Source organism: Martes martes (assembly GCF_963455335.1).
Source record: "Martes martes genome assembly, chromosome: 11".
Lineage (NCBI taxonomy): Eukaryota > Metazoa > Chordata > Mammalia > Carnivora > Mustelidae > Martes > Martes martes.
This window is the reverse complement of record NC_137899.1, coordinates 81,457,507-81,474,393: the sequence shown is the minus strand read 5'-3', so window position 1 is coordinate 81,474,393 and position 16,887 is coordinate 81,457,507. Positions and strand designations below refer to the sequence as shown.

The window sequence follows — 16,887 nt, the reverse complement described above, 5'->3', positions numbered from 1 at the left end:
AAAATAAATACCTTATAGTCTAATAGTTTTGTTGAAACTCAATTTAAGAATGTATGCAACCCATTTATTTCTGAATTGTTGATTCTGGCTCCAAACAATGATTTTTTTAGCCTTAAACACAAAAATGAACTCACCTCATGTCATGTAATATTAAAAAATAGTTGTGTGTAACTCAGAAAATAACATACTTAATGTACTAGCAAAGCTTGTGATCTCAAAAATTCTACTATGAGGATTTGCTTACCAGAGAGAGAACTTTTATAGAATAAAGTTACCCCAATCATGAGAGCATATGTGTATAAATGCAAACGACCGTATATCTAATTTACCCAAAAAGAGATAAATGCCCCATATACATTCTGGATGGAAATGTCACATACAATTCATTTTTCTTAATTGATGATGTCTTCTTGTATCATTCTTTTGAATGTGATTCAAAGGCAAACTCTGGACTCAAACTGCTGCCATAATGATGTCTGCTGTGTACTTGAGCATAAGGAATGGTTGGAAAGCCAGACACAATCATGCTTACTCTCTACATTTCCACATGTTTCTCCTTCCTTCTTCCTTTCTGCCCTCCTCCACCGTGATTTTCTACAAAAAGATTCCTAGGTAAGAGGATTCCATGATAGAAGGATTTATGCAGCCTGGTAGTGAGAAGGAAAGAGGTTCTCCTCCCTAGAAATCCTTAGCAGAAGGAGAGGATGAAGAGAAGGAAGAAGACCTTGTTTGGAACTCAGTTAGATGTTCTCCGCTCTGGCTATTAAAATGTGGAAGGGTAGGAGAAATGTACATGATCTAGTTCATATCAATATTATTAGATTTTATCTACATATAATCTAATCAGAGAAGATTGAGAATGTCCAAACAGTAGCTCACTTTAATCAACATCAGAATCCACAGAAGTTGAATGACCTCCTCTCTGTGTATGTTTCTGTCCTAGGAGCTACAGAGATGCTGACAGTATTTGTGACTCAAATAAGTTTTCAATATAACAAAACACAGATATGAGACATTCTAAAAAATTCAGAGTAACAATAAAAGCAGTACATGATGGGGACACCTGGGTCGGTTAAGCATCTAACTCTTGATTTCAGCTCAGGTCATGATCTCAGGGTCATGGAATTGAGGCCTTTGTTGGGCTCCACACTGGGCACAGAGCCTGTTTGGGATTCTCTCTCTTCCTCTGCCCCTTCCTACATACGTTCCCTCTCCCTCTCTCTCTCTCAAAAAAAAAAAAAAAAAAAAAAGGCAATACATGATAAAATTCATGATATATCAACAGCCAGAATACTTTAGGCAGGTGAAGTCTGGCCCAGTTTTATGGAGGTATCGATATGAACAGACCTTGGCGAATGCATAGGATTTACTGAAGTAGGAGGGGGTCCGATGAAGATTATTAAAGATGAGTACAAGAGATAAGGCTGCAAAAGCTGATCATTACTTGGTCTTGACGATCAAGAAAAAGAGCTTGGATTCTGGGCTATAAGTCAGAGAAACCTTTTGAAAGTATTTGATTAGGGTGATGAAATCTTCAAAGTCGTGGTTGAGGGAGGTTACGCTGATAGCAGTATCCAAGATAGACTGGAGGAGGATAAAGAAACTTGGGCTGGGTACATCAGCGTGTTATTGGAATAGTTCTGTCTGAGGTGACAGTGATCTGAACAAGGGTGATAACATTGGAAATGGAAAGCAGACAATAAACTATAAAAATGTTTTAAAAGAGATTTTGGAGAGGGGCACCTGAGTGGCTCAGTGGGTTAAAGCCTCTGCCTTCAGCTCAGGTCATGATCCCAGAGTCCTGGGATCGAGCCCTGCATTGGGCTCTCTGCTCAGCGGGGAGCCTGCTTCCCCCCCTCTCTGTCTCTGCCTGCCTCTTTGCCTGCTTGTGATCTCTCTCTCTCTCTGTCAAATAAATAAATTAATTAAATTTTAAAGAAAAGATTTTGGAGAGTAAAAATAGTATACAGTAATTGCTAAATTACTATTTAGCAAAGTAGCAAATAAATAATTGCTAAATATAGGGGCTGAGAGATATTTAGGAGTCAAAGTTAGTATATTGGAAGAATAGAAAGATCCTATTTCTTTTTTTTTTTAGAAAGATCCTATCTCTGTTTTTTTTGGAGATTTTTTTAAAGATTTTATTTATTTATTTATTTATTTGACACAGAGACAGCGAGAGAGGGAACACAAGCAGGGGGAGTGGGAGAGGGAGAAGCAGGCTTCCCGCTGAGCAGAGGGCCTGATGCGGGGCCTGATGAAGGGCTTGAACCCAGGACCCCAGGATCATGACCTGAGCCAAAGGCAGACATTTAATGACTGAGCCACCTAGGTGGCCCGGAAGATCCTATTCCTAATTAGAGTCTGGTCACCCTTCCTGAGTGTACAAACACACTCAGCCTTTTCTTCTGTCATACTTTGTATTATTTAGCTTTGTGGTCTCTATTTATCCATCTCCCTCACTAGTTGGTGAGGTGCTTGAGCATAAAGATCATGTTTTGGTTGTGGCATAACTGACACAAAAAGGTGTGTATACAACCTGGACATAAAGGAGAGATAATAGAAGGGAGGGCAGGAAGTACCTGTTAGAGGGAGAGATGAGCAATGGAAGTTTATATGTGGAGAGATAGAAGTAACAGTATATTGTTCAAAATAATACATTTATATTTTATTTAGTCATATTATATTTTTTCAAAGCTTATCTCTATTACTGTCCAATCAGTATGACACATCACATGGCACATCCCAAACGTATATTCTCAACACCAAGACTCTACCATAAAGCCAACCTCCCACCAGCCATGACTTCCTAGTCCCATTCTACAAAAGTTTTCAAAGGTGCCAGCAAGGCCGCTGGTGAGCTTTTTAGTAAAAGCCAAAGCCTTAAGTTGTGTATAACTTTATTCTCCATTTGAACTGTAAAGTATGTAGTCTACGTAAATAAACATGGCTACATGAAAAAAATAATTAAGGGAATGCTGTCACATAGACATTTATAACAGCAAAACTTTTTGAAAAAACCTAACTAGCCAAAAATTGGGGATTAGCTAAACAAATTATGGGCTATCTCTACAAAGGAATCTTTTGTCATCATAACCAATGATGTAGCAGATTACCAAATGGAAAGATGATCCCTAATCACCAATAAGTGACAACAGCAAATTACTAATTATAAAGAAATGCATAATATAATCTTCTTTGGTGATACTATAATATTGTTAAAAGACTACATACAAAAATATTAACAATGGTTATCTATGGGTAATGGTATCATGGGGGATGTGCCCTTCTTTTACTTTCTACTTTTATATAGTTCCAATTTATTCAATAAACAAGTATATCTTTTATAGTAAGCTATACTTGAAACTTCAAGAGTAGACTTTGCTATATTCATTTTTTTATGTCCAAGGTATAACACAAAATATCGCACATACATGTTCCATAACTGTTTGTTGAATGAAGAAAAATATATGTAAATATACATTTAGTTCTTATAAATAAAATTTACATAGGATATAAATATAAGAAATACATATTCCCTAAAGCAAGAGTTGTAGCAGTCATCACCACAGAGGAAAGCAATATGTCACCAACACGACCACTCACAGAAGAAACACGGTCACACAGGTCAGGCCAAAAAACTACAGTGAGAGGAAGAAAACCACCCAGTAGCCATCACCTGGCAGGAAACAGAACCAGCAGCTTAGCTAAGGAAGGCGAAGAGTACCCAGAGGTCTAGGAATTGCATCCTCCCCAGAGAGCCAAAGAAGGCCAGGCTATTGGCCAGCGGGACTGACTCAGGAGTCCTTCACCTGTCTTCTGGAATTCAAGTGAAAATCACTCCTCTATTCTGAGTGCTGATCAGTGACCTTGTTTCACACAGCCAGTGCGGGCACTGAGAACCCTCCAGTGGGTGGGAGACATTTTCTAAGATGGAGAGTGTAGTCTGGAGGAAGGAGGTTTTGGAGTTTAGGTGAGAAACAACCCTGAGGTGCCTGGGTGGCTCATTCAGTTAAGCAGCTGCCTTCAGCTCAGGCCCTGATCCCTGGGTTGTGGGATTGAGCCCCGCATGGGGCTCTCTGCTCTTCAGGGAGCCTGCTTCCCCATCTTTCTGCTGCTGCTCCCCGTTGCTTGTACTCGCTCGCTCTCTATGTGTGTGTGTCAAATAAATAAATAAGTAAATACCTGCCTTAGAAAGAAAGAAAGAAAGAAGCAACCTTGCCACTAACAGTGTGTGAGTTTTGGCAAGTTGCATTTTCTGGTTTTACCTGATAAAAATGAATTAGAAAAATACCTCTAGTTCTGTTGTCACAAGACTGAGGGCAAAATCAGATAATGACTGAAAAAAAAATTAAGAAGTGCCATAACTGTTTAACTATAAGATACGTTACCTTTACTACTGGTTGGTTAAGTGATTTCATAACACTCTGACAGAAGAGGAAAGACCTTTCACTGTGGTATTAGTGTAGTTCATCTGAAGCTGCCAACAAGTCTCACTTGTCCTACCAACCTCCCAACTACTTGCCTACTTCTTGACTGTGGAGACAGAAACAAGCGAGCAAGTGCTCTGCCCTTTACATAGCAAGGAAGTGAGTAGTTGGGTTGTTGTTTGTGAGGATGGACCTGGCAGTCTAGCATACTGGCAGCTAATCAGATCTAGAACTTAACCATCTTGCTCGTAATGATTATGAATGAACACCATAGCCTAAACTGTGATCTCAGTGAGGGGAAGTCCGATGTAGTGCTCAGCTTTACAGTGTCCGTTCATAGCTAAACACCTAGAATGCAGTAGGTGCTCAATAAATAAGCATGACAGAGTCTGAGCACAAGTAAAACTTAATTTCTGTTTCATAACCTGTTTTCTTTGACTGAGGTATGTGCTCAGTTAACTTTCATCTGCCTCTCATCACACCTCACTGCAAAATAAGCCTTTGAAAAACTGGATAGATTTTCCCTCCAAATCCCAGATTAGCAAACAATTGTGTTTGGCAACTTGTATTTTTTTTTCTATACTGAAGTACAATATGCACTTAGGTGTTTGGAGACCAGGTACATAGACTTTGTTAACTGGATGAACACATGCAAGTCTTTCAGTTAAATCTCTGTACTGAACCATACCTAGGGTTTTTAGGTTATGGTAACCACAAATCGGGGCGTTAACTGGAACCACAGGGTGTGACTTTGCTGAACTTCAATATCTAGAGACTTGTCCTAACAGGCCACAGGAATACATTTGCATTCCAAACTTAACTTTCCTGAAATCTGACCTCTATCTTCTGTTTTACAACAGACAGCAACCCCTTCTGTATAGCTCCGTTTGTACAACTAAATAGCCATTTACTAATTTGTAAAGAAACTCAGAAGGAAAGGTGGGGGGGGGGGAATAAACAAGTAAAGCTATGGAACAATAACAACAAAAATATGAGATGATTGTGTAGATTGATGATTAAAATAAAATGTGTGATAGCCAAAGGGGTGGAGGAGCTGGGGGAGGGACTAGGGATTCTTAATGCCCACTATAAACGTAATGCCCACTATAAACAGAATGGATCTTTTTTATTAAATCTGCAACTTCAACTCATTCAAGATGGCTTTAATATGAGAACATAAGAAATAACACAGTGTCTTGCAAATGAGCTTTGGTCTCAAGTGGAAATGACTTCATAGCTGGCTTTTGACTTATTAGCTAACACCTTGAGCGAGTAATTTTTCTGAGCTTCAGTTTCAGTATCTGTTAAAAATTAAGAGAACAGTTAGTTATATGAATTACTGATAAGCTCTGTGAAGTGCACAGCTGACATGTAGACGCACATTAAGTAGTATCCATTACCAGTGATGACCTCTCTTACCAATAAAAGGGTTTACCAATGTACTCAAGTATTATTATTCAAAATAAGCTACTTCCTTTGAAAACATAATGGTATTAACTGGGGAGGGGACAGTCCTGCGCATTCCAAGGTGAGGAGGCACTGGCAGGCAAGCAAAAGTTACACAAAGGGAGTATTACTGATTTGAATATTGCTCAAAGTCAAATTTTATTTTTTAAGCAAGATTTTCCAAAACAGCTTGTTACTGTTTTAGTTTTTCCTTAAGCTTTATAAATTAAAAGAATTTATTCAGTCTGTTCCTTAAGAGCCCCACTCAGTAAAATCTCAGGGATAACCCTTAACTGAGACAGTTTTCTGGTGAAAACTAAGAGCTCCAAGACATTTCTGGGACAGAAAGAAAGCCTGAAATTTAAAATGACGATATAAAAGTACATAAAAAGCTACCAGGAGGAGTTACAAAAGGAAACTGTCCTGATATCAATGTGACTCCCCATTAATCAGATTATCAGAAAGAAGAGTAAAAGGAGTACACTTAAGAAGAAGGAGCTTTGTAAAGACGTGCAGTAGGAACAGGAGGAAAGATTTCCAGGATGATCCCCTAACCATGTCATGTTCAAAAAAGTTTCCATGCTCCTATTTGATCTTTCTGCCTTTTTCGATGAGCACTAATAATTTATTAGTTGCTCCCTGATGGTCCATTTGCTCTCACAGATGTTTAAGGAACATATAAAACAAATCTTTAATTTGGAACTTTAGCACATGACAAAAGAAAATTAAGAAAGAATAGTATAGGTAAAGCAAAACTATAGACATATGCTTACAAATATTTTACACAGCTGTGTTCTTGAACTATCAGTCAACCTCTCTCTCCCTTCCCCTGGGATGAGCATCATTTTAACTACACTCAATGTCAGCCTTACTTCTTCATTACCTTTACCTGTCCTTACTCAAATTACTGTCCTCAGATTCCAAGCTGGTCCTCACCCTTAGATTGTGTGAACCCAAGATCATGCATCTACATCTCCAAAGCTTAGTGTCTGTGTGGTCATGATGTTATTGTTTGGCTGTCTTCATTAACATGTACCATCTTCATCAACACAATTTTATTATTCTAGGAAGCTCTGGGCCAGTGAGATAAAAATTTATTATTTATTCTCAACACTCTGAAACTCTGGCTTCAAAACAGTGGTCTTGTGTCCACCAATCCTAAACCATTATATCATAATCATTACCTAATTCTAATCAAGCCCTTGTATTGAAAGATCCATCTTAAACCAGAATCCAAAAACCTCATAAATGGTACATTGTCCTTCCCACTACAAATTACTATTAAAACTTTGCTGAGGAAGAAAGCTTCCTTAACCATGGTAAGCAAGAAACTCAGTTTTGCCTTAGCAACAAGTTATTTCAGTGGTGTTTTTAGGGAGCCACCATTCAGCACTTGCAAGCCTTCTTGGATGAATGTCCTCCTTCCTTAGTCTGATGATTATGACATATAAGAGGGGTGTGTGTGCATGTGTATGTAATTTGATCCATAATAAGAAAGGTATTTATATCTGCTGTTAATGTGGCTGCTGCCTTTTACTGTTCCTTCTGTCATTACATTCATTCCTTACCCTATTGAACTTCCCTTAAGCTTTCTTCTAAATGCTGTGCTTTCCATTCACCATCCTTTGTTCTTCTGGTGTGCAATGGAAGGTCTCGGGCATTCCATACATCTAAAAGTCTACAACCATGACCGTATGGCCACTAGACAGTTCACTGAAGATTATCATAATTCTCCAGAAGGCCCTTCTCCTAATTAGCAGATCTCTCCCTAGTCACACTAACTACCCTGCCCCAATCTGGCCAGTCCAGTAAGGTTAGTGTTGGCTCCACGGGAATTATTGTATCTCTACAGACATGGTTACTCAGACAGCTTCTTGGCCTCTGAAGTCAAAGAAGGCTGTGTTTTCCATGGAAAAACAGTGTTTCAGATCAATTTTGAACGGCTGCTTTCTAACCTAAGAATTCTCAACCCGATGTTCTTTTATTGCAGATTCCTGTTTTGTACTTTTAACCTCCCCTCAAGTCCACCAACTCCCCAACAAGTTGCTGCTTTTACAGGTTTATCTTTGCAACCTAATGTTTGCAGTAGCAAAGACCAGCACAGAAAGGTTTTTATGCATTTTATGATCATGGAGTCTGATGTGAGGATTGTAAATTATAAAATCATCAGGGATCATGAAACCCATGCTGCAGTTTTCCTTTTGGAAACCCAGCAATGAAATGTTTAAAACAAAAGAACAATGTGAAGATGAAGCAAAAACAAAATTGGTATCATTGGTGAGCTAACTTTTCAGAATGGCAGAAGATACTCTTTTTTTATTTTTAATGAGACAGTGAGTGAAAAGAATGAGGGCAATTTACTAATGAATAGTTTTCTTGTCCTTTGTCTCATGCCTTTTTAAAACTTTTCCTTTTATCCTTTTTGTCTACTTTTTTTTTTTTAAGTTAGTGTTTCATACATTTTGAAGTGGTGTAACTAAGGAGAGGCCACAACAAAAATATAAAAAGAAACAGAATAACAGGTAATAGCTGCATTTTCTGCTATGGCTTTATAACTGTTAATTTATATTTCACTTCTCCCAAGATAAATGAGAAGCAGATTTAAAAAAGGACACAGAACATTGAGATTTTTAGTAATCTAACCCACTCAGCAGAGCAATACATTGACAACAGTAGTGAAATACAGGCTTTTTATTACATATTCCCAAATTTTAAAAATTAGCATGTTTCAAATATGTGTGCTCAGTCAGTTAATCTTAAGCGTGTGCCTTTGGCTCAGGTCATGATCCCAGGGTCCTGGGATGGAGTCCCATGTCAGGCTCCTTGCTCAGCGGGGAGCCTGCTTTTCCCCCTGCCTGCTGCTTCCTCTGCTTGTGCTGTCACTTTCTCTCTCTCTGATAAATAAAATAAATAAAATCTTAAAAAAAAAAATTCAAGTTCAGTAGAAGAAGGTAGTGTATGCATGTTTGAATGCCCATATTTACGCTATCATTATGAAGTGCTTTCCCTTGCAGAGAACAAGTGCATTTGTTTTTAATTTCTGATAAATTGGGCTGAGGGTTGAGTTTAAAAGTAAAATAGTAACTCAAAGAAATGTATTCATTGGTATGTATAGTAGTTCTCCTCCTTGGCCACAGGGGATACGTTCCAAGATGCCCAGAAGATGCCTGAAACCACCAATAGTATTGAGTATATACTATACATACTATGTTTCTTTTTTCCAGTACATCCTTATCTATGTCAAAATTTAATTTCTAAATTAGGCATAGTAGGAGATTAACAACAACAATAATAAAATTGAACAATTTTAACATTATACTCTAATAAAAATAATGTGAATGTGGTTTCTCTCCCTCAAAATATCTTATTGTACTATACTCATCCTTCTTGTGATGATGTGAGATGATAAAATGGCTACATGCTGTGACGAAGTGAGGTGAGTGACATAGCATTAGGCTACTACCGACCTTCTGATAATATGTCAGAAGGAAGATCATCTGCTTCTGGACTGTGGAAAGTGAAATTGTGGATAAGAGGGAACTAGCTGATCACAATTATTATTAATAATAATCATAGGTAGGCTTTACCCAGATATGATAGCTTATTATCCTATCAAGTAGATTATACACTTCTTAGAGAGTGCATCTTATAACCCCTTATTTGCCCAGTGTATTTAGCATCTTGTATATAGTAGGTGCTCATGAAAGTGTTTACAGTGTTTAAAAAAATAATACTGGGCTCAATACGGAGTCACTTGCCCCAAGCCAGCAAACCAAGACTTACAGAAATGCAACTTAATTACCATCTGGAATTTCCTGATCAGCACTAGTGTATCTGCATGATAGACCCCCATGTAAAGGAAGGTTACCTTGCCTAAAACAGTTCTTTCTTTTCTTTTACTGACAACTTTCGTGTCTTGCCTTGTCTCTGCCTATAAAAGTCTTCCATTTTGTACAGCTCCTTGGAGCTTACTTCTCTTTATTAAATGGGATGCAGCCCAGTTCATGAATCATTGATTAAAGCTGATTAGATCTTCAGAGTTACTCAGTTGAACTTAGTTTTTTAGCATTATTATTTCTCTTCATTGTACTTGCTCAGGCACTTGGGCAACTAACCGTCTCCTGTTTTGTGGCTGGTTTGACAAGCCTGTACCTGAGGCTTCTGTCCCTGGTGTGATGTCCCTGGCAATTTCCACCCACTGACTTTTGACAGTTGTCAAAGGAAGTCTGCAAATAAACCACATGCTAACAAAAATGAAAAAAAAATAAATCATTACTTTGACCTTATACAAGTGATACTACTTTAACAATTTTTCTTCTCACCATACTTTTATTTCTCTCTTACCTAAATCACAGACAATTTAGCAACTGTAGACTAACATAAGGGGTTGAAATAAGTAAGGGGAGAGAGCAGGGAAGAGAGTGTTTTAAGAAATGAAGGTATGGCCTCAGAATATTTTTAGAAAATTAAAAATTAATTTTTAATTAATTAAAAAATTAATTTAAAAAATGTTTTTTAAATCCCCAGAAAGCCTTCCATCCAAAAAACCATCCCATCTCCTTACAGATCAGAACTGTTATCTAGTTTCTCTCTAGATATGATGGGGGTAGGGCGGGTATAAATCAGTATAATTTACCCCTAAGGTTCTTTTCAATCCTAAACCTGAGTTTTGGATTTAGAATCCAATTCAGAATTGGATTAAAAAGTGCAGCCTCCAACATACCAAAGTTCTACATTCCCCCACCCTCTCTTCAAAATAAATAAGTAAGTAAGTAAATATCTCACCCTCTATTTCACCCTCCATCTCTGCGATGACCTAGTGCTCCAAGGAGAAAAGCAGCACTGGGGGGGGGGGGGTATGCCAGTGTGAGCAACGGTACTGTACTTGATAGGAGGCTCTGGCAGCCAGAGCCATGTCCAACCCAGCTGGCTTCAAATCGTTTCATAATTCTGGGGGGCTCTGAATTTCTATCTTTGGCCCTCAGTAGACTAACCTAGGAAAGCAGACTGGTAGGGGGAGAGAGTGAAAAAGTGTACCAAGCCCCATGACAACATTTTAGATGCTGGGGCGTGCAGGCGTGGAGTCTCATGTTTATTCTTTGTGACTGGGACACAGCTGGCTTTGAATTAGAACATTAAATATACAGCACCACAGTTTGGTCTCGGGCCCGGCCTCTGGTTTGTGGCACTAGGCCATTCGCCTCTGCCAGCCAGGCCCTGGCTCTGGTTCTTCTATACAGGGATTACCCCTCAGCTCGCGATCACACCTGTTAGGTGTTTCTCCTCCGCCCCAACAAACACCTCCCACACCGCGCGGGACCCGGGTGCAGAGCGGGGCGGGGGAAGGGGGGAAAGGGGGCGGAGAAGCAGGGCCCGGCCTCCGCCAGCGGACCCCCGCGGGACTGGGCTTCGGAGGGTGGGTCGGGGAGGGGACCCTGCGAAGGCGGGAGCGGTGGAGAAAGACGGAGAGGGGCATGGGGAGGGCCGGGGAAAGGGGCGTCGCTGCTCGCTTTACGCTTCAAGAGCCCGCCGCCCAGGCGGCGGGGCTGAGCGGTGGAGATGGGGTTTGCAGCAGCCTCCGCACTTCTCTTCGCAGCCCCAGCACCACCGCCCCTCGCCGGGCCGCGGCGCCGGTTAGGCCACGCAGAGTGAGCGCGGGCGCCGGCCGGCTGCTCCTCACCCAAGACTGGAGGGCAGGGCGCGGTGGGTCCGCGGCAGGGGGACTCCGCGAGCCCGGCGACCCGCGGTCTCCCGAGCATACCAGCTCCGGCTGCCACCCGGCCGCGGCCGGAACGGAGCTCCCTGCGCGCCCCTCGGGGGCCGGCAGCGACCGGGAGGCGGCGCGGCGCGGCGCTCGGCCCCTCGGCCCCGCAGCTCCACGCACCCAGCGACAGCGGCGGCGCGGGCTCGGGTGCCCGGGCAGCCTCTGAGCCCATGGCGGGCAGCGATGCGGACGGCGAGGGTCGCGCGCGAAGAAGCAGCGCGCCCCGGCGTCCTGGGGAGCCCTGTGGGCCGGGAGGCGAGACTGCGGCCAGCGGCCCAGAGCCGCTGTCCACTGCTGAAGCGCCGGCCGACGGCGCTGCGCTGCCCGCCTGGATGCGCCTCTACTTCTACGGGATGCACGGGATCACCCTGGACGTGCTCGTGTCCTCGGCTCGGCGCTTTGCTAGCAGCCCGGACCTCCGGATGCTGGGCTTCTCCTCGCCCTATCGCTGCCTGCTGCACTCGCTCACCCACTTCGCCCTGGAGAAGGTCTACCTGCAGCAGCGGCGCTGCCCCAGCGCCTTCGTCTTCAGTTTTCTCCTCTACCCCTCAGCGCACGTGGCACTGCAGACCCTGGCCGGCCAGGCGCTGCTGCTCGGCCTGCGCAGCGGGCCGGGGGGCGCGGCAGTGCCGGAGACACTGGACCTAGCGCTGCAGTACGTGCTGGCGCTCTACCACTGCCATGTGTTTCTGAACCGCTTCCTGCGCTTGCGGTACCGGCGGCCGCCAGAGCAGCAGCAGCAGCATTGGCCGGGCGCGCCCCCCGCCCCTCGGGGCGCCGGGACCCCTGTGGTTGCAGGTGGCCCGCGGCACCTACCCCGAGGCGGCAGGGGCGTCGGGGGAGCCCCCAGTCACGGGCTGCCGGGCCTGCTCCGCTTTCTTTTCTTCGGAATGCACGGCTTTTTGGATGAGATCTTCTTCACTTTCTTCTTTAATTTACTGGGGCAGGGAGATGGGGTAACCAGCGGCCACACGTCGCTCTGGTCCTTCTTTATGTACGGCAGCTGCAGTTTCGTGGTGGAAAAGCTCTACTTCCATCTCCACTGGAGTCGTGGCTGGAGCACTTGGAAGCGGATACCCATCTACGTGATCTTCATCTATGTTTGGGAGTTGTCCTGGGGTCTGGGACTCCGCATGTGCGGCGCTTGTTCCTGGGACTATTCTCACTATCCTCTCAATTTCATGGGCCTCATCACCCTGATGTATTTACCTGGTTGGATATTCCTTAGTGTGTACCAGGACCTACTTTTCAACGTGTTGTGGCGGGTGCAGTACATACCAACTAACTAAAAAAAAAAAAAAAAAAAAAAAAGCCACTCAATTCCCACGAACCAATTCGTTTATTTTTACATGTTAAAACGGAGTGGATTTTTTAGCCTTTTAATTTTTATACATTTTACTAAACTCTTTCAGTATGTTCTAGTCGACATTTTAGTTTTTCTGACACTTTGGGACCTATGCATAATACAATATTTTGAAATATTACTCAAAACATAACTCAAAGTACTTGTCAATATTTTAAGACCCCTTAGGAGCCCAGATAGCAAAACCATTATACCTTAACATCAGGAGCTGTAGTATATTCACTTATTTGGGCATAGGTGGGTGATAACTACTAATCTTTTTTTAAGCAAGGAAGTTACTCAAATCAGAAATTACTGATCATTGCAAGATTTGGCGAAATTTTCTAATTTAACCATTTGTTTACTTTTTAATACAATTTCATTTTAATTCCCTGCCATATTTACCAATCACTGCTGAAACTCGGTGTCTTGCACTGATAAAAGGACCGTTAACAACTCTTAAAGTGCCTCCCTCTAGCACACAAGTGGAAAGAAACTGACAAATGTGAAAATACATCCTGTGGATCGATTTTTAAGTAAGAAATCTTTTCTAGCAACTCAGACAGGCAACACTGTGTTAAGATACTTGATCTCCATCCTGGAAATGATTGTTTTTCCAATGTGGATTAGCCTTAAACGCCAAGTGTGTTAACATTAATCAGATCCTGTGTTATCTATAGCTGTAAATTTTGTTGTAAAATGTTTACCTTATATGCCCAAAGGCGAAGCAAACTTATACCACCCTCAATAGTTATCTAACTCTAAGCACACGTTAATCAGATCCTGTGTTATCTATAGCTGTAAATTTTGTTGTAAAATGTTTACCTTATATGCCCAAAGGCAAAGCAAACTTACACCACCCTCAATAGTTATCTAACTCTAAGCACTCTTTTTACATGAAGTTTCAAGGATAGAAGCAGTTCCTTGGAATAAAATGAACCAGAATCTTCATTATACTCGAATTAGGCCTAATTGTTTACCGTTATGTGTTTTCAGTGTATTTCTGTCATGGCTCACTTGTAAACATCTTTCTTTTTCCTTCTGGACCCACAGAGTTCTTGGGCCAAACCTGATGTGCTAATGTGCATTATAAATCAATGATAGCATTTTGGTGACTCATTATTAATGTCTGGAAGCTCCAAAGTTAAATGAGATGATAAAAAACATTTTAAGAAATCTTGTCTAATCAATTAATAATGTCCTTTAAGGTTGTTTGTTGTTTTATTATATTTAGAAAAGACAAGTAGAATTGAGTATAGCTCAGCCAAGGATGACTAATACTTTCTCAGTTTTCATTACAAAGATAATTAGGAAAATTTAGAGGGTGTACAAATGAATAGCTTCCACTTCAAATTATTAGCTTGTCTATGCTATGAAAGGGGACTTCTTTCTGTTTTCAAAAAATGCTTGCTGTGGCAGTAGAAACGAATATGTCCTTAGGCGATTGTCAGGAATAATTTCGAGAAGGCTGTTTTAATCCACTGAGGTTGTGAGCTAAATTGTTAGTAATGCAATATAATCAACCCCACTTGTGAGATGGATCATGTTAAACTGATTATCTTGTTAGCTGAGTAGCAACTAATAAAAGTAAACCAAAGGTTTGTGGAAAGTAAAAGTGTCACTTTATGACACTGGGCCATAGGTGAGGGATTTCTGAAAACCCTGGCAAGGGAAAAGAACAAGCATAGACACTAAAGTTAGTCAGATGCTAAAGAAAATATTTGTAATACAAGTGTGACACGTGCGCAGGAATCTGAATTAAGTGCGGTACCATTCCACACCACATATTCCTGTGAATTAACCAAATCCTTGACTTCTAGAATACTTGCTAAACATACACGTTTGCACTTCTGTCATCCTTCCCGTGCAGCTCCTCCGCCCTGCTCACCTGCTCACCGGCATTCTGAGGGTCAGAAATCTGTCAGAAGTGGGGAAGCCTCTTACTTTTTGTTTGTTTGTTTTGCTTTTAATGTTAATCCTATTTTAAAGAAAAGGTCGCAGTTTCCATTCATTCAAGAAACCGTTATTGTGCACCCACTCTTTGCAAGGCATTTGCCTGAATTCTGCAGATACAGCAATGACCGATTACGGACAAAATCTCTGTCCTTGTGAAGCTCAGGTATTAGTGCTCTGATTTATAGGAAGTTATATCTACTTGGAAGGCTACCGTTTCAGTACTAGGCAAAGAGAGGCAGTTGGCAGGAGGGTTTTCATCAGGGCTGTCACTGGGATATCAATCTATCATCTCTAAAACAAAAGCCCATTAACAGCCCCTCTGCTAGTTCTACAAAGACTTCATTCATATGTAGTCAGGAAGTGATTATGCTGTCTATTAACTCAGCACCTTGCTGTAGGGCTTCTCATTCTGTATTTATTAAATGTCTTAAGTGACATTTTGCTATAACTGAAACTTTAAAGAAAAAACAGGGCAAGAACCATTAGATCAATTGTGTTAACTCACTAGCAGTTCAGATATAGAAGTGCTGAGTCAATATAATAATAGTTAATATTTAAGTAACACCACCTGCCAAAAAATGCTGCTCTGTTACATATATAAAATCTGAAGTAAATATATGTCTGTCTCCATGTATATATCTTAAATAAATATATATCATATATATATTTTAAGTAGATACATATAATCTTAAGTAAATATATATCCATATATATTTTGAAGTAATACATACATATAAAATATATATATTTCTTAACTACAGATATATACACACACACATATATACACATACAGAGACACATGAACATATTTATTTAAACCTCTAGCAACCCTCTTTTTACAGATGAAGGCAGTGAAATTAGAGCCTGAAGAGGTTGACTTGTAGCTCAAGTCATACAGCTATTGAATATTATGATGTAGGAAAAGATGTTAGGGTTCGAAGCCAACGGCCAAGAACAAATTCCTGAGAAAACTTTGGTGCAAAAAGGTAGTTTTATTAAAGCAGGGGGACGGGTCCCCTGGGCAGAAGGAGCTGCCCTGGGGTCATGAGGAGTTGGGAGGGGGTTAGGGATAGTTTAAGATTAAGGAATTTTGGAAGTAAGGCTTCCAGAACCTTGAGGGGGCTAGCTATAGTTGGGAAAAGGTCATTAATGACCATCTAATTAAACCTTAGTCATGAGACCCTTCAGTTATATTTGTGAGCCATATGCTTGGGAGATGATTGCCAACACACATCTTGTGGGGTTTAGAGATAAAGGAATTTTCTAAAGGTATTTTTATATGTTAAGAGAGACTTATAGGATCCTGTGGGTTGGGTTAAGGTTGCCTTTTTGCCCTTAGCAAAGTACTAACATTGAGGCAGCTGAGTCCCCAGAGCAGTGTCACTCTGCCTGTTTCAAGGACTTGTCAGTGGACTGTGGGTAGTAAGGAAATTTAATAATTTTTCTTCTGCCTTCGTTTCCCACATCATTTAGACTTGAATTCAAGTACACTGTACTCCAGGGTCTGTTCTTAACAGCAACACTGTCGTACCTCTGTCTACTGACATAGTGATTTTTGGATGTTCTGTGGATTTCACCTTACAATTTGTATTACTCTTCCCTTTCAGTATCACAGATGCAAGGGTAGACGTTCAAAAGCCAGGCACTAGTAACAAAAACATTCTATTCCATGGAAAATCACAAGGGAGCTAATACCAGAATCCATAACTGAAAACAGTCTAGTTCTAATCCTTAGATAATAGTCTTTATATTCAAGCAGCATCTGAAAGGGAGTTCTTCATTTGAACTTAGACAATCTTTTTGATGTAAGAATAATACAACAAAAGGCATGATACCTTATATCACAAGCTAGGGAAAATACATACAATTATTGCTACATGTTTAACATAGCACTTGGAATGAGCAACATTGTAGGAGCTAAACAGCCCAAAAATTAAAATTAAATTGTT

At 41.0% G+C, this 16,887-nt stretch overlaps 1 protein-coding gene across 1 annotated transcript; it reads left to right on the top strand.

Moving 5' to 3' along the window:
- Positions 1 to 11,810: 11,810 nt before the first annotated feature.
- On the top strand, positions 11,811 to 14,164 carry TMEM229A (transmembrane protein 229A; the record flags this gene model as incomplete). Its single annotated transcript, XM_080818786.1, has 1 exon — positions 11,811 to 14,164. One exon carries the CDS (start codon positions 11,811 to 11,813, stop codon positions 12,927 to 12,929), a length of 1,119 nt encoding a protein of 372 aa, XP_080674912.1. The 3' UTR covers positions 12,930 to 14,164.
- Between the last annotated feature and the right edge of the window lie 2,723 nt (positions 14,165 to 16,887).